We start from the raw sequence: 27,249 nt of genomic DNA on the forward strand, positions 1-27,249 counted from the left end.
AGAGAGATAAGTCCATTTATCGTTTATCTATAATAAATAAACATTTCGACCAGGCTTCTCTAGTCTTTTATCAAGCCATGAAAAAATATAACTGCCATTTCCCCATAATGGTGTCTGATAAATCATTTCAATTGCATTTAGTAATTGAACTAGAAATTTTGATTTAAAATTCCACCTTTTTTATATTATACTATGGTTCATGTCTGTTTTATTGTTCCATTATGATTTTGGAACTTTTTATTTGGGATATGGGTAGTTGGGTGGATGAATTGTCTAACGCATGCACTTTAGATAATAAGGTCTGCCATTGAGTCAAGTGGCACGGTTTTGATCCTACACTAGTACGTGGCAATGGGGTTGAATGGCCTGTCAAACTCCGTAGGTTTTCTCCCACAAATAAAGTCCGCTAAAGTTCAAGCGAATTATTGAAATAAAACCGATCTCTGTTTGTCCTAAAATGACCCAGTTTGTTTCGAGTGGACATTAAACACCATCTCTCTCACTATAGCTCTATGAGGTATTTGATTCCAACGGTCAAGTCAACAACACAGGATGTATTCATGACCACACAACCACCATCTTGAACTTCCTGGAGCAGGAAAACAAAAACAACATAAATATAGAGAATAGCTTCTCATGTTTTTTTTTATTATTTTAGATATATAAAAGATTAAAATGATTTAACTGTACATAGACAGGATTACATGTACACATCAGATCTTTTTTTCAACAAACATGGTCAGAATTTCTTCTACATTAACATTCATTAAAACACAGTTGTGGACCACGCCCACCTTGTTGCACATCCATTTTTATTTACTACAATCTGAGCCAGACATGAAAATCAAAATTTAAAACTACAACTGTGATAATCTCACAAACTGATGGACCTTATTCATAATCACACACAACGATACTTAGAAAATCCTATTGGAAATTCATTAGATGTAAGATAAATTAATATTTCCAAACCTTTCTATGAATAGTACAGAGCATTTAATCTAATAAAGTGATCACTGTTCCTAACAAGATTTGTACCACAATTCAAAAAGACATTGTAACATTCTGATTTTCAAATCGTATGACTCAGACAGAAGATTCTATGCAACAATTAATAACGATGAAAAAACATAGCACACAATAACATAAAAAGAAAAAAATACAGTTATTTACAATTCAAATCTCTATACAATAATTCAATCATTATATTGATTTTGTATTAAACAATAAAAAAAAGATTTGAGTCGATAGACAAGAAGAAAGATAGAAATATTAATAGTTTTGCAATTTAGAAACATTACTTGGCTGACATTCCTGAGACCATCGACTCATCATGCACAAAATATGAAAAACAAATCTGAATTTTATTAAATTTGTTCAAAATGTTTACTTCAATTTGGTATATCAACTTTGTAATTTGCACATTACTTTGGCACAGTTGATCAACTTTACACCAAATGAGCTATTTAATCTGATCGATGTGACATCACAAATAAAAAAAAAACATTTATGCACATCTTATATTAGTAGATATCATATTATGATATATTTTTAAAACTGTAAAATGTACATTTGGAAAACAAACGTAGTAAAATGATTGTAAAATAAACTATGTACAAAAAGCACTGTTAAATTTCTTCTATAAACTAAAAGCATTCCCTTGCTGTTAAAATTAACTTTTGACTCAAGTTATTTTCTAACAAAGTCACTCATCTCTTCACAAAAACCTCAAACAATCTATGTATGAAAAGCGATTTTGATAAGATTTGGATACCAAACAAAACGATTTATATTAAGATATTAAAATGATATTTGAATATTATATCAAGTATAAAATAAATGAGTTAAAATGGTAAATGATATTAATTAATACACAAATTGAAAAATGAAATATATAGTTGAGTTTATCATTATAAACTATTTTGAGCACATTAGGGTGGTTATTTCTTAATTAATCCCATTATACTATTTTAATAAGATTATTCAATTAATGGAAATATTAGTTTCTGAATTTATCAGGTCACGATTTCTGGATCATGGCTTTTGCAAAAAAAAATTCATAGTTTTATAAGCTTATGTCTCTGGAAAGAACTTAATATTAAGTCTATCTAAGAAAAGTTTAAAGCAAGCACACAAATTAGATTTTATAGCAAAACAAAATATGTTGAACATATTTAATGAAATATATATATATATATTTGATCGATTAGCTAATTTAGAATTTTAATAAGGACCTATTTTTAGCAGATGAAATTGGAAGACATTAGAATGCTTTTAAAAAAAGGAAAAATATTGTTTATCCATTTATTCATTTCATTTTTTCTAAAAGTTTAATCAAAATAGCCTGTCATTTTTTTTTTCAAATAAGAAAATATTGAATTCTATTTATACATGTAAGTTTTATATGGAAGACATCAATTTGCAGTGACTCTGAGGTCAAATTACACTGACATTAGTGTCAATTTACTTTGGCTCTGAGGTTCACCATAGACAATTTAGGTGCAAATTTGAGCTTAAAGTGTGTAACATTTGTTTGAATACAACACTACTACTAATGTTTTAGGATATTAAAATTGCTCAAACTTAAAACTAAAGATATCAAAGTAACCTAATTAAAACATTTTTGAATTAAGAATCTGATAAAAATTATCTAGGTAAAACTAACCATTAGGAAACTACTTGTATATTATTATCTAAAGATGAACATATATTTAAATTAATGTGCCTTTAATTACCTGAATGACAAACCTTTCAATTTCTATCTAAATTCTATACCATAAAAGTTTGTAAATGAAAATGAAAGTAGTGCAGTTGACTATTTACACAGTAGTACTGCAATAAATATACTAAATAATATCATGTATATATAATGTTAAGCTTTATATTTACTATATATATATACACAGTGTATGATATATGTATGTACATATAATACAGTTAAATACACACATGACTATATATTAGGTTATTTTATAAAATACATGAAGGTAAATAAGACAAGATTCATCACAGGCCACTTTCATCTATATTTGTACACAGACAGTTAGTTTTCTTACCTAAAGAGAATTTTAAATACTTAAATTTAATAATATTTATAAATGTCCAAACATACTTTGAATAGTTTTAATAAATTATGTCTGTATTAAGGGGATCAAAAGTACTTGAAAACAAATTTCTGTAATAATTGATTTTGATATATTTTAACATATATGCCCGAGACAAATTACTCTGGTAATCTCTTCCAACAACCAAATCCGAAACATCAACAAATATGTATTTAGACACTGCACTGACGAAATTAAAGAAGAGATAACATACAATGCTTTCCACCAGTCAAAGAATCTAGAATAATTCCATTAAAACTTATCTAAAGGATAAGAGTTTTCATGAAGGTGGCCCATGATGTTTAACTGTACATGGGGATAGACCCAGTATCACAGAAAATTAATGATAATTTTAGGATACATAACAAAATATTGATCCATAGAGACTGTCAAAATTTGTTGTTTTTGTTTTAAATATTTGAGATCACAAGTGTTAATCATTTGGAAACCATTTCTGTCATTTATCCTCAACAATGTCATGGGAGGATTCAGTAATTTTTAGTTTAACTAAATTCTATTCTACTAGTCTTACAAATACCATTATTAAGTTATTTAGAATTTAAACTATTACCAGTTCGCTTAAAAAGTAATGTCAGCTGAATGGAACTGGAGAAAACTGACCATACCATATTTTTGAGTATAAAGTATAAATCACATCTGGTTTCTTATATCATCAATTTAAAAGAAACTTTGTCAAAAGTCTGAACAATCCAAATCCAAGCAGTTTCTATAAAATTTCTGATTCATTTGATAGAAATGAAATCTCATTATGTTTATGATCACACAGTAAATATTATTTTCTAATTATTAATATCCATATGTAATATCTATCCACTAACAAGGCCATTTACAAGAAACAACCAATCAAAACAGGTCTTTTAAAAGGTAAAATCCTAAAAGGTTATGGGTTAAGAGCTTGATAATCCATTCTAAAGAGCATAAAAATGTTACTTCTATTATAAAATACACTATAACACATTATATCAAAAGACGAAAACATAAACCCCTAGGGTTTCGGCATAGGTTCTTGAGCAGTTATTTCTGGAAATTTGCGTTGCGTTTCTGGGGAACGGTTGGGTTTTTTCATCACTGTTGGCTTAAACTTTATTTTAGGTTTCTCTGCAACTGGTGGAGGCATCGGACTTGTTTTTATTGTCGGAACCATTGGCGGTGATTCCTCGGAGGAATTCAAAGATTTTGCTCTCATTCCTGGAAGAACATTTGGTGAACGTTTAATGGCTGATGAAGATGAAAATATCGGAACTTTTGGAAGAGTAGGGGGAGAACTTTCTCTCATGACTTCCTCTGGGTTTATATTCCGAGGCATTGAGCTGGCCTTTTTCAAAGTCCCTTGATTACATTTTGCAAAGTTCTCTGCAGCACTAGAATTATTTGGACTATCTGGTCCGCTACTGCTATCCTGGGATGTCGGAGAGTTCGATCCCTCAGGTAAATCAAGCACCAAATCGGGGGTATGTTTAGGAGTTTGTTTTGTTTTAACAATCGGTAAACTCATTCGTTTATCTGATATTTGTTGCATCTCAAGAGATTTCAAACCGTCCATTACTTCCGCTAAAGCGTTATCAATATCCATTGAAAGATCATCAGCACTTGTGTCCGTGGTGGATGAGGAAGACAAGATCCTCTTTATTTCTGGTGTTTCTGGGCTTGGGCTTGACGGAACTAAGCTCGAACTACTAGTTACTTTAGATCCTATACTACTGCGAGGAGTAGGTGGAGGTGATGGGGTCATTGTATCAATAATATCTGTTTCCCGAACTTCCGTTATCGTGGTTGGCAAGGTTGTTTTCTCTAGTTTACCAATACTGCCATCCTCGCTGCTCTGTCGTACTGGTTTACTTGGTAGAGAGTGAGATGAATTGGATCGATCTTCTTCAGAACTAAAACTCTTCTGTTCTTCACTACTGTAAAGGAATTAAACAAATTAAAATCTTATCAATACAAAAACACTAATGGGTCTGGATAAAACGGTAAAGCATTAATGGACTTAAACATGATCCATCACAAGTCTACCCAAACAATACAAAATCTAATTATATCTTATATCTGAGGCAAGAAAGTTACTATCAGTTGAAATATTTGCTTCATCAGAGCATGTGTTACTGAAGATAGAAATGGTTTTGATGTAGAGTGGGGTGGGTGGCTTGGTATATATGGCACTGACTAACTCGGTGTGGGGCGAGAAAGGATATTCCATACTTAGCCAGGACAAGCTTCTAATCGTTGCATTAAATCACAAAACTGAGATCCACCCCTATACTGATTGGCATGCACATTAAAGAACTCTTCACAGATGGAATTTGATGAAGAATAGATGAAAACATTGCTCTCCAGGCAAAATTCCCCTTTTAGCACATTTCATGGTGTATGCCATTAGCCCAGTTGGTGCCTGTATAACACTGTTTGGAATTTACTCCATTGGTCATAATCCCTAGTGTTACATGAGTGCTATAAGTATCAAATCCATCCTATCAAATTGTAAAAGATATAATGCACATAGCCCTCCTTTCTTTAGAAATGGTTGCTCACCAAGGAGATGGTTATCTGACACGATATTTGAATATCTACTTACCCAGCAGTCTTCCATGTGACATATTTATCAGGAATTAACCCCTCTTTTCCTCCAAATGCTCCTTCCCACCAATCTGTTGAAACTTGTTGATAAATGACTAGAATATCTCCCTTTTTAAATGACAATTCTCGCTCCGTACGTCCCTCAAAATCATACAATGCTGTGGCTTCCAAAATATCGGGTTCTGAAATAATAAAATGGACATAAGAAATTGTTAACTTTATTCATGCTGGGTTAAAATGTGACCAATAATAGTAGGAGCTAGAGTACAAAAACATTATGATGAAAAAAACAGACCACAATCTTTTTTCTTGTATAAATTCCTACCTGACGTAATCATTTATCATCACTGAAGCTAATAAAAGTTTTAATGATGAAATGGAAACTAGTGCTTATTTTAATGCCAACTTATATCTCAATTATAATAGAGATTAAAATTTGTGAAAACCATTACACAAAAGGAAAGAAATTCTAAACATTTTTGGCCATTGGCCAATCATGAATAGTATACTGTTTAATAATCACTTTGATCTTAACTTTAAATTTCATTGGAGATAAAGATAAAACATGTACAAATTGTTACACAAAAAGAAAGGAATTCCCAAATTTGGGTCCAACAACTATTACAAATTCTTTTACTTGTAGTGTTAAAAATGGTCAATTTTTCACAAATTTAAAACATGTAAATCCTACAGCATGCAATCTTAGTTCTCTACTTATAACTTTAGTTTAAAATATAGCAACATAAAATTGGGATAAGCAAAATGAACTCAAAATGGTCGTTAACTTAATTGTTAATTAAAATAACACATATCTGACAATAAAATCAAGTTGAAAATAAGTGCTTGTCAAGATCAAATTGCACGGGTCTTTCTCCCCAATGATTAAGTCTTTCTTTAGGCATTTTTAATTTGACAAGTCTATTATTTTCAATTTCTGATAATTCATTCTTTCTAAAATAAGCGTGGAGGAAAAACACCTAAAAATAAAAATATTCATACAACTGACGGAACTCAATGATTCAACTTCTGAATCTGAAGCAAAATAAATTAAAAACAAATATTTTTAATCTAAAGAAAGATAAACATACATCCCTAAAGCTCTCAAACACCATCAATAAAAGACAATTTAACAACTTTTAACAGATAATGCTGAATGATGGTTCCAAGTCAATTACTATTTGACTTAATAAACCTTATATACTGAGGTTTCCATGACAAGTTGCAAACCCTAAAGCAGCATGTCATAATTTTAATGTTTTTTTGTTTGTTTTTTTTTGTAAAATAGTGTAATATTTAACTGTTCAGACTGTACAAAACGTAATAACGAAATTCACCCAATTAATTGACCACCTTCTTCTCACTTTTCAACAATAAATGTAAATTTTAAAAAATTTATCTGATAGCATTAACTGCTACAGTATCCTTAATAGGTGATGGACCCATGAATTTGTGAATATACAACCATATTTCCATTTGGGCGTGACCAGCAGAAAGAAGCGATAGTACTCGTCAATATTTCACCAGGTGAAAATAAAACAAAACAACATGCAGGTGAATAAAACTAAATAAACATCGGACATTCTTCTTACCAAATATAGATCCTGAAGGAAAATAAAACAAGATTATTGTAGACAATATTTAATCCAAACTCAGGAACGAAGTGACAACTAGGGCTGAAGTTGTGTCTCAATTTCAACAATTCATATTTAAGAATTCAAAAATATGATATGTAGTAATTATCAGGTGATGGCTATCTAGTGTCAATATCATCAACTGTTGTCTATAATTACTGGAAGCAATCATTTTACTATGAAATTTGCTAACATCTTCCCCACTTTCGGTTACAAAAATGTCAACTTTTTAACCTGATCAAAGATAGCTGATATTGATAATGGTCTATGACTTTGTGTAATACATATAAAATAAATGACTATGTTCACAGAAATCTGATTATGTTGACAGCAGTAGAGATATTGCTGAAACTTAACTTGTTTAACTTTCCAGACTTGTGAGTAACGGGTAGGTATGTACTTTGTTAATTTCAAATGAGTTTTATTACTTGATGAAGAAGTACAACATCAGAGCTGTGCTATCAGTCCTCAGTACAGTAAGAGCTTTGCAATCAGTCCTCAAGTTTTTTTTTAAATACTTTTATAAAGTACAACATCAGATACAGTAAGAGCTGTGCAATCGGTCAGAGTTTTTTTAAAAATAGTTTTTGCTTTTTATTTATTTACAGAGATACAAAAAATGAACAAACTTACCATCCTCATCACTGGGTGTAGATGATGTTTCATCATCTTCATCATCATCACATGTATCATTTCCTTTATCTCTATAATAATGAAAATAATATGATATTTAGTAAGGAAAGAATAAAATTTGGTGTTTTAACATCTTGTTAATACAATTAACTATCAACTTTCTTCAGAATTTTTAATTTTATTTCACCACATTTACTCATAAACAGTACTGAAATATAAGAATCAGTGTACATTTGATGTAAAAAAAACTCCGATAATCCAGAGGTGTCGAGACGAAAAAAATTGTCTTCAACTTACTTGCTTTCAACAATACATTTTTCATAAATTGTGCCTCCATCATTAGGAAATATTTCCTCCTGATGTATGATAATGGTTTTAATGATTTCATTGACGCTACTCTGATAAGAGACTTGATCCCTATCTGGAGGTATTGGTAGTAAAGTTGGTCCGAAACATATAGCTAGATTATATGGATCCATCATACTCTCATCACTATACTCTGATATACTGAAAGTAACATACAAGACATTGGAATAATAAATATACAATTATTATACAGAACTTGAAGTTTTAAGTTACTGAAATGTGAATTTCATGTAAATTAATTTAGAGATAAATATCAGTTCATTATATCTACCAAAAGCAACTTAAATATAGAATGCATATGGGATTATATGAAATGGCATTCAATGTTCAAACCACAAAACTTGATAATTCTTTATTTCCGATCAGCATACAGTTGTTTTAAAAGTTTAAAGAAAACTAAAATAAAATTCAAAACTGCGTTTGAAGAGAAACGTGTTAAATCCTTCAATGAGATTCTTTGTAAATTTATGTAAAAAACAGTTATTTTTCATAAGGTGAATATTAAATTGTACTTCCATAAGTGTCAATTATAATATGCATGAAAAGTTATCGCTAAGTTTTCATAACTATTATCCTTGTTGCAGTGTAAGTTTTGTTATGTGTAAAAATAAAGTGAACTTACTGATTAAGATGAGCGAATAGATATCTCATAACAACTATAACAGATCTAGGTAAACCACTTAATAAATATTTAATACGTTCTACACGAGCTACCATATCTTCTTCTCCTGTAACAAATAAAATAATTTTAATTCTGTGTCACATCAACTAAGACTCAACCTGAGAGAAAACCTAGAAACAACAATTTTTTTTTTCCAATGATACATTCCACCTCAATGGACACTTTCAGTTTGTAACTTTTTTCAACCAACAGAAAGATATATCATTGGTGAAGTGTCAAAAGGGAGTATCTAAGAATTTCTAAAGATTAAGAAATAGAACCTTTTGCATTTAAAAATTTCCACAAATCAAGATACAACATTTGGACACATGATACCCAGAACAGTTCTAATTGGCGTAGAGGCACACAGCTTAGACAGAAATGTGCATATTAATTGGGAGATTTTAAAAATGCAAAAAAGTGTATTTGACTAATTTCCAGAGATACAATCTTTTGACACTTCACCGACGATATACTAGGACTGAAATCCTTGTGTATAATATATATATGTCTCTTATCATGGTCCATGTTTCATTGAAAGAATCGGAAGGAAGAATGTTGAATGTATTTATAAAACTTACTTGAACAGCTAACTAACTCATCAAAGAGGTGTAAAGGGAAGAGAGGCTCTCGTAATTCACGGAAATAAAGTTTTAATACTCCAGCTACTGAATTAATATCACTGGCATCTATAGTATCTACTAAGGGATCATCACCTGAAATTTACAATAATAAAGTACTGAAACACTCTATACCATGTATTACTGTACAAAATCTCACTAGAAGGGAAGCTACTGCCAACTCTAAAATTGTAACACAACAGGCAGATTTATCAATGTAAAACATCTCGTTAATTCTTTATGCTGTTTATTTTGGATTAACTAGTAACTTTATGAACAATAGTGGGTGTTGTAGATTTGTTTAGAGGTATGTAATAATCAATGTGTTCAGCTAATAATTCTTTGAAAATCTGTTTTATGTTTTATTTAAATGGCTTCTAGGCCTATGTTTTCACCATTAAATCACAATGAATTGCTAGACACAAGGAGAAAAGCGTAAAACATACCACTTTCAAAAGATGCCTTAAAACCGTTAATTTCTACAATAGATCCAGATACTCGAAATATTCCTTGATGATGTAATCCTGAAATATACAATTGATGTCAACATTATCACCTGTACGAGTTTAATTTCATCAACTGTAATAAAGTTCTACATACCAATATTCTTCCTGTTATTTAAGATCTATTTAATATATTCAACCCAAGTTTACATATATTGTTTTTCATTTTGTATATTAAAGTAATGATGCATCATTTGCATTTTCCACTAAAAAATATCAAATTTCTCACAGCTTAGTCCACACTAATACATACTCAGATCAATTATTTAACATGTATATAAGAAAACAAAATCAAAATACAATTGTATACAATTCAACATATATTAATGAAATGAAATGAAATGGGGTTTAACGTCCTACTGTTCTGCTCCTAAACTGGGCTAATGAAGACTGTCGTACACCATACAGTGTGCTATGAGGTTAATTTTGCTCGGGCAGCGGCGCTACAGCCTATTCTTATATCAAATTCCACCAAGGGATCTTTTACGTGCACACCCATATATACACGGGACCTCAGTGTTTCGTCCCATTCGAACGACTAGACAGCTGTCCTTGTCATGCCCTCCGTCCTGCATCACTGACAAGGGGAAAGCATGCCGGAAAATCTGGATGAACTTTCTCGGCCAATGCAGGGATCAAATAATCAAGCTTTCACAATATTATAGTTTGCAAGAGATCCCTGTGGGCTAAATTACACATCGTTACCTTAGGTAGGGATTTAGGAATATATATATATAATAATAATAAAAGTTTTAGATTATCTTACCATATAAATTAATAATTCGAATACAACTTTTGATAATCAGAGGAATTTCTTGACCTGAAGCTTCAACAAACTCTTCTAAACTTCCACCAAATAATTTCGGTTGACCAACATTTGGTGTTCTACCTATTCTACGTTTGACAGGTTTAGGTGGCAAAGATGGTGGCCTGGAAACAAAAAAACAACATAAAAATAAAGTCATAGTGAAAATATTTTAAACTTGCATACTCTCAGTTGATCAATGAAACAAAACTATCCACTTGACATATTTCCTTTCTCAACCACACTATATCATTTTATACCAATTTGTTTAACCCTTTGAATTTGCGGGGGGTTGGATGGCTGAATGGTTAGCGTGCGCGCGCTGTATCATAAAGTCTGTCATTGAGTCGACTGGCGTGGTTTCGAATCCCCGGTTGTACGTGGCAAGGAGTAGGGTCGCCTGTCCAACCTCGTGGGTTTTCTCCGGGTCCTCCAGTTTCCTCCCACTGCTAAAGACCCCTACACGCAAGCGAATTATGTAAATAAAATTAAACCAAATGTTAGTCCCAAAATGACCTAGTTTGTGTCGAGTGGACGTTAAACCCCATTTCTCTCTCTCTCTCTCTTTGAATTTGCAAATTTTGAATCCAGGGGAAAAATAAGCAACCATCTCATCATTCTGCTGCTGATAATGGTTTCAAAGGGTTAAATGAAATTTCACAATGTTTTTATTTTTCTGTTAATCTTTTATAATAATTTAATCTTACCGGCTATTTGAATTTGATTTTTCATATGGAGATAGAATATTATCTCCTAGTGACTTCTGTATAGCTGATTGTTTGGACTGGAGACGTGATAACCGGTTACAACTTAATGTATATTCTCGAAATTTCTGAAATAATAATTAAATTAAAACAATTTTATACAGTCAATCATTATTACTGATGTCGAGTTACATCTCTCAACTATTGTATCCACTGGTTTTTTTTTTACCAACTATAAACAGAAACAGGATCAATAGGTATTGACAAACATTCGAAAGTTGTTTGAATCACAATGAGTAGAAATGCATAAAATTCCAACTGTCAAGGTTTTATGTTATGGGCAAACTTATGAGGACAGACCTCAGTTTTTTGTTCCATCCAAACAACTTGTCAGGTCCTCCATCTCAAATCTACTAGGGAAAACCATGCTGGACAATCCTGAGCAAGTATCTCAGCTAACACCAGGATTGATTCTGGGACCTCCTGGATTGTTAGCCAGCATCATGAAACCACCGAATACGTATACTTACAGATAAATAATAACTCTCTGTTTCTAACATACTGGCTTTCTGTTTAGCATTTTCTTGTGGTGATTTAACCGGTGTATTATCATCTATAAAATATTTACTGACATCATAATCCTTCTCTTGTGTTGTTTCAACTAATGCCTTCTCTGTTGTTTCTAATGTCTTCCATATCTGATGTCAAAATAAGGTCAATTTTATTTGAAAATCAGAAAAAGCAATATCAATGTTGATTTGGAGAATGTATTCCTAAAGAGGCATTATATTAGAGCTAAATCTGTCTGTTGCAGGTATTTTCGTCTAGCTTCTAATGGTATTTAAATTATCATTTAGACATTCATTCCCATGAAAAGCCCATAATCAACTGTCTAGATCATCTCATGGCTTAGATATTGAGTGAATTAGACAATGGTGAAAGGAAATGGTAATTTCGAGACATACCTCATCATTTTCCACCTTGAGACAATTCAATCTATCACAGATACCTTGATAACGCTGAACCAAATCTTCTTGAACTGGTTTCTGAGCACTTATTTGACGCACCTAAAAAATCCATTTATTTTATACATTCATACTGTTCTCAGTCTCCTTAAAGAAGAGAATGCCTTCCAATTTAATTCAATAGAAGAAGCTTTTATTGGATGCATTAAAAAAAAAAAAAAAAAAATCTCTTCCACTTCTCCAGCAAAAGGCAGAAACTACCATTTGAATATATCTCTCTTGACGTTCCTAGAAATTCTTCTATATTCACAACGACCAATGATGAAATTGATAGATGCAAGGGAAATAACTCCTAAATACATTCACATCTTAAATTTTTGACAGTTTTGTCTGAAATAATTGAACAACTACAACTACAACTTCTTTTAGTAGTATTTAGGCAATAAATATGTGTAAGAAGACATCAACTGGGATAAAAAGAAATATCACCTACCTCATCACCTTTAAAAGGTTGAAATTCAAATTTTTTAGGCAGCATAAAAACAGAATTGTTGAGTTCCATGAATTTCTGTTTATCCGCCCGGGAATCGAGATCAGATATACATTTATTGAGAGAATCTATAGCAGAAATATGCGTTTGTTTTAAATGTTCATGAACTGATAAATACATCATCATAGTACGACCACATGAATTATGATAACCAAAATCCATGCACTGAAATAAAAAATGGTTTTAAATTAAGTGGCATATTCACAGATGTATAGAAAGCGAAAACATGTTTTATCTTAGCTAAAGGAGAACTCTTGTCCAGCTTTGTAGCCAGCCAAGGCAGATTTTTTTAGTATTAAACAGTTTCAACTATGCACAACCATACGTGCAAATTGCCTTTCAATTAACGATCGAAAACATGGAGTGTAATATCATGAGAGGAACTGTCAATCACTGTAAACAAAAATAAACAGTATGCTATAGTAAAAACAAATTATAGATATGTTCTCATCCTATATAAATGATGGAAATGTTTGGATTCCTATTCTTATCAAGTTTAAGGGATCTTATCTTTAAGTAATGATAATAAATATATCATTATGAGGTAACATACATGTATGTTTATCGTCAATATACAATTACCTATATTATGTGAAAATATACAATGTTCTTTACTACAAATAGAAATAATATACAGGGGGTACTTTTTCATCAACACAGCATATCACTCTTGATAAATATCCATGTGAAATGCGTCTTGAGAAATTAACAAGGAATTTCAATTTCTTAATAAAGAGTGCTGATGGGAACATGTTTCCACTTCTTAGGGCCACAAAATATGCATGAAATTGCAACTTCCCTGGGAAACATGGAATCGGGAAAGTTCACAAGACTGAGCCCTGTATATGTTTAGACAATATGATATGCTGCCTTGTTGTAATATGTTAAGTAGTATGGATGATACTTGAAAACATGTATAATATTACCAGTAAACATGTTCTGTCTGTAATTGAAACTTCATATTTAACCTTTTCTCTTATATAATTTGTAGATTTTTCCGCGCATTCATAAAATGATTTTTATAAAATGATACAAAAGAGTTGTGTGTGAAATGGAATTTAATACATATAAAGGAATTAATTTACTCTTTACCAGACAAAACGGCTGCAAAGCTAAGTATTTGAAAGCTGACACGTCTCATGTTGGAAGCAAAGAGAGAAACAGCCTTCAAAAGTCTGAAAGTCATTCTGGGACTAAAATATGGTATGTATAATATTGCTCAAACACAAGTTTATTTGAAAGTGGCACTGCCTATTTGGACAGACAGCTCAAAAAGAAACCCAAACCACTAATATGCCTTTTTTGCATGAATATTGCTTTTAATTCATATTTAATCCCTTCTGCCATGAAAAATTAATTACTAGAAGCGTAAAGTTTACATTACTTACATCCATGAGATCTGATATATCATCTGAGAAATATTTACTGATAGCTGCATTCGCGGCTTCTATACTCAACAGATATTCATTACGAGCTTTCAGGGCTTTTAATTTATTTTCTGAATACTTCACTTGTCTCTGAAAAATATAGAGAGGAGCATTAAATCATATGAAAGAAAATGGGGTTTAACATCCTACTGTTCTATACCAACTGGGCTAATGAAGACGGGGATATGCCATGTAGTGTGCTATGAGGGCAATTTTGCCCGGACGGCAGTGCTAAGTCCTACTTTTATCTTGAAATGAACTGTCAAGGGTTCTTTTAAGTGCATGCCAATGTGCACACACACACAGGCCCTCAGATTTTTGTCCCATCCCAATGACTATACCTTGTTCCTTGTCAGGACCCCCATCCTATAACACTGACAGGGAACCACGCCTGAAAATTTCTGATAACAGTTTCTCGGCCAAGACCGGGATCGAACATGGGATCTCCAAGTTAGTGAACCAACATCTTACTACTCATGAAGCCAACACAGCTCACTTATATGAAAAAAGGTATGTATGAATTTAAGCCCAATTAAATGGATCACCTATCGTTTCAAATTGAATGGGGTAAGTCATGTCAAAACCAATAGTTTGGTTATTTTGAGACTAACAGGCAGTAAATTTTATTAATGTGGATTGGTGTGAGAATTTTTCCAGCAGTGTTTCCAACTATTCTTTTTTGAATTTTAAAGTGCAAATGGCTCTTTTACGTGCATGCCAATGTGTACACAGGTGTACCTCAGTTTTCGTCACATTCGAACTTGAAGACACACTCTAGTTGTCAGCCTAGCAGGCACCTATAGTGAAATGTTCTTGATAACAATCAAGAATACATACTGTAGTATGTACTGTTCATATCAAGTTATATTTTCATAGATTGTGATCCATTTAATTTGACAGAAGATTACTATTCAATGGATAAATCCTGAACAAGCCTCTTCCCAATATTATAAACCCTAAATGTGACAGCATTATTCTTAAATATAATTTAATTATGCAATGTTAAATTTTAACATGTCTGAAACATAAACTGCTTAGTACAACATAATCATTACAATATTGCAATTGCACAACATAACAAACTTTTCCTTCATGAGTCATTTTCTCTGCCTAAATAAAAAGATAATTAATTTATTTAAATAATCTTGGGACATTATGAATTTATTTGGTGTCATGCTTGAGGCAGGAGTCACCAGGATTTTCTTGCAGTTTCTACAACCATTGATACCAATGCTGATTTATGGAATCAAAATGTCTTCATGGTACGGTCATTATGACTAGATTTTTACAGACAGTATGACATGACATCTTGTGTAAAGTAAATTACACATGAATCATGTCTCTTTGTACTGCCTAAAACAACAGATTTGCGACTTTTTTTTATACACAAAAAGTCGACTTGAGTGCAACATTGTCTATTTTTACAAACCTACAGGGATAAATCTGCATTTAATGTACATTTTCTAAATTTTTTTCTGTATTTTTATATCTTAGAAATGTGTTTTCCAGATTCTATCCTCATATAAAACAAGAAAATTGACATGTACTTCTCGGGAAGTAAATGAATTATTATATGGACTTTTTCATTTTTGTTATTTTTTTTTGGTGATTTTTTTTAAAATGATATATTTACTGATCATTTGTTTATATAAACAGAACAATTTTACTACCAATCTGCTGGTTTAGGGATCGAATTATTTACCTAAACATTTAACCTCATCGGAAGATATCTTTAATGAGTTAGCTAATTAAATTATTTCTAATGGAAATCCGCCCTTTCGGGGTTAAAATGAGTTAGCCAATTAACCATGAGAAAACACATCTTTAATGGAAATATTTTGCCACCCAAAGCCCATTTAAAAAACAAAAGAACACAAAATAAAATGGCAATGGAATCTTTCATATAATTTAATTGTTATAGTTCAAAGGTATGTATTTCTATTTGTCCAAGGTAATTATCTTTTTCAGACATTCACTTCTGAAAGAAGAAGAAAATTCAGGAACTCAGTTTCTTTTTCTTTAAACACAAACACTATCTTTTTCAGACATAAAACTCTTATACAAAAAATGAAAGCAAACTTATCTCCTATGAGATGCATGCTAGACGTATCAAGTCTTATATTAATGATGCGTTGATGTTAGAAATGTTTTTAAAGTGTGATTCAGGTGTATCAGTTTTATCTCCAGATCTACCCAGAAGAGTTGAGATTCACACAGTATATACAAGAATATTCTTCACTTCATGTGTTTCATAAAAGTTAAGATGATTGAAATGTATGATTCATATGGATGAACTTTATCTGCTGTGAGTAAGTGATATGGCGCAAAAATAGTGTTAAGATATTGAAGTTAGAACATACCAACATGAACATATGTTATATAATTTTATCTTTTTTCCTTATGTTTATAGTAAAATATAATCCTCTTATATACAGTACTACTATATTTTTATCACACTGAACAATATGTGCTAATATGCTTCCATATTGCATTAACAAAGAAATCTGACACATCATATTAAGTGTAAAAACCAGGATAATTTGGGGTAAAAAGACTTTTTTCCAAGTCCTGTGTAAATGTCTGAAGAAAATATGTTTCAGTTTCCCATGTAGAGTTGGCCGTAAATCCTCAAATTCCAAACTACATGTAACTACATGCTTAAATAACCATGTCTATATATTTCCTGATATTATAGCAGTTAATGAAATGAAATGAATCAATATTAGAAACTAAGGGATTTTATTCCTAAAAGGCATTTAACATTTTTCTGTAAACATAATAAATAGTTCACAAAAATTTCAAATTGCAGATTATTGATATCTGAAATCAGGGCCATCACAATACAATTGTTTTCTTAAAACTATTAATTCAAATTGTTCACAAAATCCTCAATTGAAAGTTATTGATAATGACCGATGTTTTAGGTCATAATGGTAATATCATCTTTCATATATGATATTATATTCTTATCTTTATGGATTCTGGTGCATCCATCTCTTAATGATAACTTATAAACCTGTAAACTGTTATCACTATAGTAGGGTAGTTAAGATGGACAGATTTATCATGATTTAGTAAACTCTACATCCTAGGAATAAGACTAATTGATGTCATCATGTTAGTTATAAATCAAACTTATCTAATATAACACTAACCTAATTAATATATTTTTGAAGATAATATTTTCTTAAAAAAATTTATTGCTACTTATATCATAGATAAAATCGTTTCTGTGATCCATGATAACAAAATTTTCAAGATTTTGTACCGATCAGATATTGACATTGTAAGAGATAGATGGAATTTGATGTTCACTCCAGACACCTAGCTTATTCTGGGACCAACATATGGTATATCTTTATTTCATGAATCTACACGAGTGCCACACTCTAGCAGTGGGGCAAAATGGAAGATCCGTTGGAATAGTCATATTATCTCCCCCGCAACACCTTGTATAATTCAGCCTTATAACCCCATATTTGTTTTTTTTAATCTACAGAGTATCATGGAAAGCTGTATCTCAGATTCTGGTTCAAATTAATCAAAATTAATCAGAGTACCATATGGCAGTTTTGTATGAATCATATCAGTTAATGAGAATGTAATTAAATCGAAATCAATGAGTTTCTATGGTTTATGAGTTATATTATTGAAACCTAATTTATTAATTGCGTGTATTAAACATATTAATATTTCATTGCAGTAAAATCTAAGGATTGGATACAAGTTTTGAGAATATTATTTATATCATAGTAAAATTGAAAAGAAAATTGTAAATAAAGTGCCAATTGAAGAACCTGTTTCTACAAACACCTGTTCTAAAATACTGTGAGAAAAACTTTAAATCATATCAACTCTAGTTGAGAAATTTATTACAGATATGACACTATACTGTCAACATTTTATAGATGGTAAAAATTAATTTAGAACTGGTCGAATTTTATCAATTTGGAGTTTGGACAAATATGTCTTCTTGTAAGATTACATTTAATTGGTAACCCTAGATATAAACCTTTAATTGGAAGGTCCTCTACTAATTACTACATGTATCTTGTATAATAAATCATATCAAATTAAAAACATGAACTACATTAAACTGAGATACATCACGAAAAGGTCTAGTTTGCAATAACATAATGTGATATTAATTTAACATATATTTATGTCTCTGATTCTTGTATATTTATCATATTTCTTACATCATCCACAGATTAATCAACTGTTGTTATGAGCTAATTATATTACTATCTATAATGTTTATGTCTCTAGTCATGATACACCATGATATAGAACCTAATAGATAAAAGGATATTATACTCATATGTTATATATCTCCCAGGAACCAATTATCAATTTTCACACGTTTCTTAGACTCTTATCTAAAACCTCTTTAGACTACCTTTAATATAATATTTTACTCTGATGAGAAATGAGACTGCAGTGAATATAACAGTACAGTACATCATAGTTACAGATGTGCTAAGTCTTCACATCACCAAATGCCATCCATACACTTTAATGGCATCTGTGTTTATAACATAACCCTCTCTCTTTCAACTTATTCAAAAGAAGACCTTACTTTTGTTTCTTTTTTATGTTATAACTTTACACCAACTGTATTTATGTTTTACCTTTACACTTATTGTATTTATGTTTTTTAAACTGTTTCTGACATAACTAGAATTATTTATTTACTTATCTAATCCATACAACCTAACAAAAGAAAGCAATAGGACATTTGAGTTTGAGGTATTAGATATATTACTATGTCTGGATGATATCAAATAAAGATAACATTTCACAGACTACAGCACTTGCATCAATATATCTTAAAGGTGTTGAATCAAGTTAGATATTATCTTCAGGAGGACAGTTGCTTCATCTTCAACAAATCAATTATAGGTTGTTTTTGCATCTCAAAGGTCTTCAATAGAGCGGAAATACAAAAATACGATATTTGTTAAGTTATACCATTGTAAATGTTTCGTGAACTGACATTACCAAATTGGATATTGCTCCTGGCTATTTGGATCATTTCATGAAACTATCTAGGTTCATTCTAACAATGTTGTACGTTTATGGATGTGAATTTTTTGGGGGACACAATTAGGTTTTGAACTGACTTCATGTTAGATCTAGTGTGAAATAAAACTGTCAGACGACAGGTAAGACTAATAAAATGAGGGATTCATCCATCAAAGAATTAATTCCCCATTTTTTTTTTTAAAAGTTACAACTCACCTTATCTGATTGTCGTTCTAATCCTTTTAATTTACGACTTGTTGTATTCTTACCAGACAATTGTTGCTCAACTTTATTTTTTTGAGATTCAACATTGCGTAATTTTTGTTCAGCTTGTTTGGCCTCTGATTGGTAAGCATGGTATGTTTTCATTGCCTGCAAAATTCAGTAAGAATAGTTCATGTTTATACAGAATTGAAGCAGGGAATAAGAATGGGATCAAATTTTGAGCAGGTCACGTATTGTTAACTAGAACATTTAGTTGCTCTTCTTCTTTCAGGTCAACAGAATTTACATTTTATCTAGAAAGACGGAGCTCAATGTTTGGAATACATGTAGACGAATACGCACACATTCCTGTTCAATCCCAGAAATGGAAGTAAGGCAAGAAAAACTCAACAAGGCAAATACAATTTTAAGATATTTTGGCTCATGGATAGCCACATCAATTTAAACTTTTGCGTCCTATTTCTTGGGGAAAATATGAACAACCTAAAAACAAAAAGTAATACTTTGCTCTTCTTTAAAGAGTTGTTCACAGGACTTGAGTTGTCTATTTATCAAGACTCAAAGGATTAAAAAAATAATTTGGTTTGTGCTAGGCTATAAATTTTCATGGCTTAAAAATTAGTTTAATTGTACCTTTTATGTTACTGTTAACAGTTTTAATATTCTACTTACACTTTGTAATTCATTTAATGCTTTGAGCATATCTTGATGTGATTCAGCACCAATATCTCGACACTGTAAAATTAAACATACATGTATCAGTTAAATAGCTATTTCACAGTCTCACTGAATGGCATTCCAGTTCTAGATCTCATAGCCATGAAAATGTTAGTATGGTACAAAAGGACACAGGACATCAATTTGTTGTTTCATCCAAACAACTAGATGCTTTTTCCTTGGGGCCCTCTTTTCCTGCACCGTTGACAAGGGGAAACCTGACTGAAAATCCAGAGGAACTTTCTCTGCCAACATTGGGATATAACCCAGGGAGTGGTGTAGATGCACACCATTTTCAGCTCTCAACCATTTATGTAAACACATGAGTTGGAGCTCTATTTTTCTGCCTCAGAGATACATGGAGGAATTTTGTGTTGGAGCTCTACTAGATTATTTAAAACATGTTTCTTTGATAATGCACCATACCATACCTTTTTAAATATGCGTTGAGAATTTTCCATCACTTCATTTAATCTGTTAACCACTTGATTACTGTAGATTTCTCCAATCTTCTGATGATCCTGGCTTTGTTTACGTGTTATACCAAGTAAATGTTTCCAACACGCATACGTAGAAAATGTTGCCCATTGCTCTTGTCTGAAAATATACAAGGTATAAATAATTTCTGAATCCAAAAGATACATTACTGACACATTAATTAAACCAATAATTATTATCCTTTATCGGTATTAGTGCTCTTTAAAAGAGCCAAATCTCTTTGTTTTATTTTCAAAGTATTTAATTGTAGAAATCTGGTTGATATGATGCGTTATTTTGATTCATGATGTCGATACAATTATTTGTGAAAATTGAATTGTTGACTAATTTTTGTTTTATGAAACAATAGAAAAGGAGAAATTTATAAAATTTATAATGTTCTGTATATTGTCCAATTTTAGTATAGAATCATAATACTGAACATTGTTACAATTTTTTTTTAAGACACCTTATATTCACATGGACAATGGTCACCTTGAGGGAGCCTATTTGATCCACTTGAAGAGTACATGCTTGTAAGTCAAGTTAGACAACTATAGTTAAATTTATTCTTTAAGTGGCATTTAGCGATCAGGGAACAAATTAACAGAACACAGTTTTTATGGGATACAATCACTAGTTTATTCTAAAAGCACGACGTTTCGACAAGTATCCTCTTATCGTTATCAAGCACAAATGACAATTTAGTAAACTTGTGGACAATATATATGAAATTAATAAGAAACCATCTGCATGGATTAAGAATAACAGTAATAGAAATAATCAAGGTGTAAAGGATATTTAACAATAACAACAAACATAACAAGGTAATTAGCTACTAATAAGCACTGATACTGCATGATTAGAGGGTTATTAACAGTTATGAAGCCCTTCAAAAGGGTAGCATGTATGGATAGTGGGAAGTTGATAAAGCACAGGTAGTGAGGCCATGTGCATGAAGTTAAATAAGATTGCATTATATAAGTACAACTATAACAATACACAATTTGTACTAAGAAAACAAGGACAAAAATCCTCTAAAAATATAAGGGACATGTTGGGAGAATCTATAATATCGAAAATTTATTAATCAGATGGGGTGGGGGCGGGGATTTTAGTACAACCAAAGATGGCTTAATAGTTAAATTATGTTGTGCATCTTAATTACATCATCATATGCCCATTGACAAAAGGATAACGGAACATAAGTCCAAAGCCGCTACTAATAACTCAGCCATAGCGGAACATCTCCATAATCACCCACAACACAGAGTTAAATGGAATGAGGTCCAGATACTAACCGCCAACCAACAGAACAAGAAAACCAGGAAGATCCTAGAAGCTATAAATATCAGAAGACATTCACCTGAACTCAATAGGGACTTAGGGCTCTACATCCCCAGGGCATATGATGATGTAATTAAGATGCACAACATAATTTAACTATTAAGCCATCTTTGGTTGTACTAAAATCCCCGCCCCCACCCCATCTGATTAATAAATTTTCGATATTATAGATTCTCCCAACATGTCCCTTAAATTTTTAGAGGATTTTTGTCCTTGTTTTCTTAGTACAAATTGTGTATTGTTATAGTTGTACTTATATAATGCAATCTTATTTAACTTCATGCACATGGCCTCACTACCTGTGCTTTATCAACTTCCCACTATCCATACATGCTACCCTTTTGAAGGGCTTCATAACTGTTAATAACCCTCTAATCATGCAGTATCAGTGCTTATTAGTAGCTAATTACCTTGTTATGTTTGTTGTTATTGTTAAATATCCTTTACACCTTGATTATTTCTATTACTGTTATTCTTAATCCATGCAGATGGTTTCTTATTAATTTCATATATATTGTCCACAAGTTTACTAAATTGTCATTTGTGCTTGATAACGATAAGAGGATACTTGTCGAAACGTCGTGCTTTTAGAATAAACTAGTGATTGTATCCCATAAAAACTGTGTTCTGTTATAGTTAAATTGTTACCTTGCTATATGATACTATGTTAATATTGACAAACCTGTCGGGGTTGAAAGGTTAAAGACACTTGGATTACAGTAGCCTACTCATATAATACATATGGTCTAACTATTCATTTCTACTACTGGGGTATTTGTGTTTGCTTCCACCTTTGGTGAAATGAAATGAAATGAAATTGGGTTTAACATCCTACTGTTCTGCTCCGACTAGGATTATGAACAAGGTCATTTTGCCCGGACAGTTTCACTACGGCCTACTAACTGCCAAGGGCTCTGTTACGTGCAGCTAATGTATACACAGGACCTCAGTTTATCCTCCGCCCTGTTCATGCAAACGACTATACGTTGACCCTTGCCAGGCCCTCTGTCCTGGACCAATGACATCCCATTAAAATCTTGTATGTAGGGTGTTTTTTTCCAATAAACATGCCGATTCAACTATGAAAATACATTACTGATGTGAGCTCTATCAAATTGTCAGTGTAAAGGGGAAAACAATGTTACATCTATATTGGCTTGAGGTGACATTTCTAGATTCTAGCAGTAGTTTCCAAAATTTAAGGTAAATGTCTGCAATACTTTTTCATCTATGACGAAAACATTTTAATATCTAAAACCATAGTTTAAATAAGAATTAGTGGTTTGTTAAGAGTCAGTAGCTGGGTTATTAGAAGAAGGTGAGTGTTGGGAGGTCAAGAGAAATTCCCCTCTCTATTATATTATCAAAACTAATCAGCTCTTAAACCCAAGTACACGCCACCAAATACAATCACAACTGTAAATTATTGGCAATGTGGAGATCAATAAACTGGCTACTGTATTCTGGTTACAGAATCAGGAAATAGACTATTCCCTCAGGTCCGGCACCAATATTAAAACTTCGAACTCATTTCCCATTCAACAAATTTCTGTTAAATAAATTGTCTTCCAGCAGACAGCTACAAATTTAATTTTGGATAATTTTTATGTCACCTGCGTCAGGTTATGACAAGAAATACGCGATTGTAAAACTAATTCATGTCTTCAAGGAATTGCTTCCCACATATATCAAGACTGGTTTTATAAAGACTGAATGTTACAGATACCAACAGAAATATTGTAGTGTCTAAATTTAATATAATTTTAACAAATACTGGACTGAAAAAATTCTTGGAGTCTTCAAGGAATTTCAGTCTGTATTGATTAAAGACAAAATTCTTTAGGGATAAGAATGTAACAAATTCAAAAGAATAAGACAATAACCTATATAGAATTAATGTTTGCTTTGAATAACCAATCTTCACAATATATACCGGATATTAGAAACTGGGGTTCACACTTAAAGTAGCTAAGTCTCTAAGTCAATATCACCCAAAATCTTCGACATTGAAAACACGATTTATTTGTCGGTTTAAATCAACATTTATCTTGTGATCTTACCGGGAAAAGATGGCCTTCTGAAATCCAATATTTAAAGACAAAATAAACATTTTACAATTGGTACACGAATCGTGTACCATAATGCGTTTCAGCGCTATTTGTAATAAGGGACTCGACAAACGAGGCTAGGCATATTCCACAAGTCATGTCAAACGGTAACGCTATATTCTTATCTGGAGAGCATGCCCAATAAATGTTATCGGCGTAGACTGGAATAACCAGACGCTAGAGATTGAAATTTGATTGAGAATACTGGCCTATTTCGCCGAACCTAACTGATTAGAAATTACAGTAAAAACAGAAACGATTGAATGTAAATCAATTTATATACATTCATATTACATTATTGTATGCGTTGCGACCCATTTGCGTCAATTTCTAGGTCCCAAATATTAGCGACTTAGCTCCTTTAAATATATATTATCAAAAGCTGAAGTTACTGGGTTGATGGTAATCTATAGGAAAAATGGCCACAAGCAGGGTCAATATTAGCCTCTGTTACTACAGATAGCAAGCACAATATACATTGCATAGCCTGCAAATTTTAAAGATAATTTCCACACAGAGTGCAAGTGGGGATGGAGCAAATTCAGTAAGCATAAAAACTTACTTGGATTTTTCAGCTCTGTGTCTTGTAATCATCTGTCGTACAAGTTTGTCTAAATTTTTTGAATATTCAATTTCCACCTCAGCCCTTCTCTTGAAGAATTCCTGTAGTTCGGCAACAATGGCTACCTGGACCTCGAGTTTTACCTCTAATCCTTTTAACTGATCGCATAGTTGCTGTCTGATGTCTGAAAATATAAATTAACATTCAAATAAATCCAATGGTTCTTTTTTTTGTAAATTTTGTCAACTAGGAGGTATTGCAATGGGTCCTAAAAAGGACGAATAAATGCTGTGCCATGCAGTGTAAATGCATACTCTTTAGCAAGGATATTCAATTCATTGGGGTAGATACAAGCAGGATCAAAGAAAGGATCTGTCATGAACTCATGTTACTGGAGCTACATGTATTTTTACTTTAAACAGTGTCAGCCTTTCTTTCGAAATTTATGTATATATGTGCATGCATGGAATTTATTTTTAAAGAATCCAGAAAGGGTTATTGGGTTGACAACTGTGAAATGTATATTGAATTGTTTGGTGCTATTGTTTCATGTCAATGATAATGTTGTAGCTTCTTAGTACATTAGCCTTTATTTTGTCCATGTGATATGTATTTTCAAGATGTTTAGTTCTACTAAAACAATAGCTTAACAGTTAAAGCTAACTTAATATTAAATCAGCTGGTCAATTCAACCACATGCTTGAAGGTCTTCATGTTGTGTTAACATTGGATGCAGTATGAACTGACTAGATGGGGTTAGATATCCGCTATCATACTGCGCGTATTGAAGCCTGAAATAATGCACCTGTCACATATATTGTCAGGAATTCAGGTTTTAAGGCACAATCCTTCTGGTGATGGTCATTGCATCTGGCACAAATTTGTACCCTTTTTCAGTCTTTTTTTTTATTTTTACAAGTTTTACTGGTGCCTATGTTTTGTCATGTACATCTAAAATGATTATTATTTCCAGTTCCCCTGATACTGTCCACAAATGTTCCCAAAAAACAAAACATTATGTGTGAAAACAATGATCAGGTTAGTCGTTTAATAAAACAAAAGATTAATTAACAGATAATCCCGGGTTGTTATTTTTACAACTACTACTCACGGGATTAGCGGGGGTGTTAAAAAGAACGACAAGATGGTATCATTCAACAATGGCCATTGAATGGGCGATATTTTGTTGAATTTATTAGTAAAATATTGACCGCTGGCCACGTTAGAGGAGTGGCCGTTGAATAAAGAGATGAAACAACAGAATTTTTACGGGAGGAATTTATCGTGACCGCTTACAAGGAGATGTCGCTGAATAGGAGTGGCTGCTCATACAGATTTTACTGTAGTTTGAAAAAGTGATTATTACTGGAGCACTTATCTGTAGCATACTTAAGCTAGTATTTGCTAATCCCTTTGATCATGTGGTGTCTGCAAGCATTTCAGCTATATTAACATTGGATGCATCACATTCTTAGTGTTATTAGTACCAGAGCATTATTTATTAACTGTTTTATAGTACTTAATATTGATTAACAATAAAAATGATGGCATGTTATACTAATGAGGTTCCTGATAGTAATTCAGTGCCGGGGCTAATTTCTAACAATAGGAATAATAAGAAAATAATGGAAAGTTGACATTTACTATCAAAATGTTTTGCCAGAATTACCATATTATTTTTCAGAAGCTGATGGGATAAGATGCTAATATCAGAATCATTAGAGTGTTTTATTTAGTTTTTATTTGTTTAATCAAAGACAATAAATCTGTTAATGGAATTGTGTATGTATAGTAACAGAGTAAGCTATTTATGGTAGTGGTAGGTATATTTGGAATTGGATCTAGACAGGTTTACCAAACAATCAAATGATGCATGTACCATTTAGTACAGAACAAATGAAGCCTTTGACATGAGAAAGGAGAATGTTTTATAGACTTCAGATTTCATATACATGGAGCAAACACAGACCCCATAACTGAACCTTTTAGTAGTTAGTAAAGGGTTCAAGAGTTCACCACATGTTAAATTCTACTTTCAATTTCTTGCTTCATGTGATGGACACATGTTATGTCCTGTTTATTGACAATTACATGTTTATTTAGAATCTATCAAATAATCTGAATATTTGGACTTCCTGTTACAAAGGTCAACTGTTTCAAGGTTGTTTGGAATCCAATAAACTTTTGATGATGTTGAGAGCAACTAAAGAGTAGCTGGGCTTTA

General features: G+C 31.9%; 1 protein-coding gene across 4 annotated transcripts in view; it reads right to left on the bottom strand.

Annotated features, from left to right (window-relative positions):
* Positions 1 to 618: 618 nt before the first annotated feature.
* The window catches only part of LOC126827723 (SLIT-ROBO Rho GTPase-activating protein 1), a 132,039-nt gene continuing 105,408 nt past the window's right edge, over positions 619 to 27,249 (bottom strand). For all 4 annotated transcript variants that reach the window (XM_050557218.2, XM_050557216.2, XM_050557215.2 and 1 more), the window contains exons 2-18: positions 25,026 to 25,209; positions 20,963 to 21,128; positions 20,487 to 20,549; positions 19,806 to 19,961; positions 14,526 to 14,654; positions 13,081 to 13,302; positions 12,588 to 12,689; positions 12,153 to 12,320; positions 11,626 to 11,750; positions 10,880 to 11,043; positions 10,057 to 10,134; positions 9,572 to 9,706; positions 8,952 to 9,057; positions 8,261 to 8,470; positions 7,964 to 8,034; positions 5,698 to 5,881; positions 619 to 5,029 (exon numbers count right to left, since the gene is read on the bottom strand). In XM_050557218.2, the coding sequence (XP_050413175.1) occupies positions 4,111 to 5,029; positions 5,698 to 5,881; positions 7,964 to 8,034; positions 8,261 to 8,470; positions 8,952 to 9,057; positions 9,572 to 9,706; positions 10,057 to 10,134; positions 10,880 to 11,043; positions 11,626 to 11,750; positions 12,153 to 12,320; positions 12,588 to 12,689; positions 13,081 to 13,302; positions 14,526 to 14,654; positions 19,806 to 19,961; positions 20,487 to 20,549; positions 20,963 to 21,128; positions 25,026 to 25,209 (3,182 nt within the window). In that variant the 3' untranslated portion in view covers positions 619 to 4,110. The remainder of the gene's footprint in view (positions 5,030 to 5,697; positions 5,882 to 7,963; positions 8,035 to 8,260; positions 8,471 to 8,951; positions 9,058 to 9,571; positions 9,707 to 10,056; positions 10,135 to 10,879; positions 11,044 to 11,625; positions 11,751 to 12,152; positions 12,321 to 12,587; positions 12,690 to 13,080; positions 13,303 to 14,525; positions 14,655 to 19,805; positions 19,962 to 20,486; positions 20,550 to 20,962; positions 21,129 to 25,025; positions 25,210 to 27,249) is intronic.

Source organism: Patella vulgata, chromosome 7 (assembly GCF_932274485.2).
Source record: "Patella vulgata chromosome 7, xgPatVulg1.2, whole genome shotgun sequence".
In the NCBI taxonomy this organism is placed as follows: Eukaryota; Metazoa; Mollusca; class Gastropoda; family Patellidae; genus Patella; species Patella vulgata.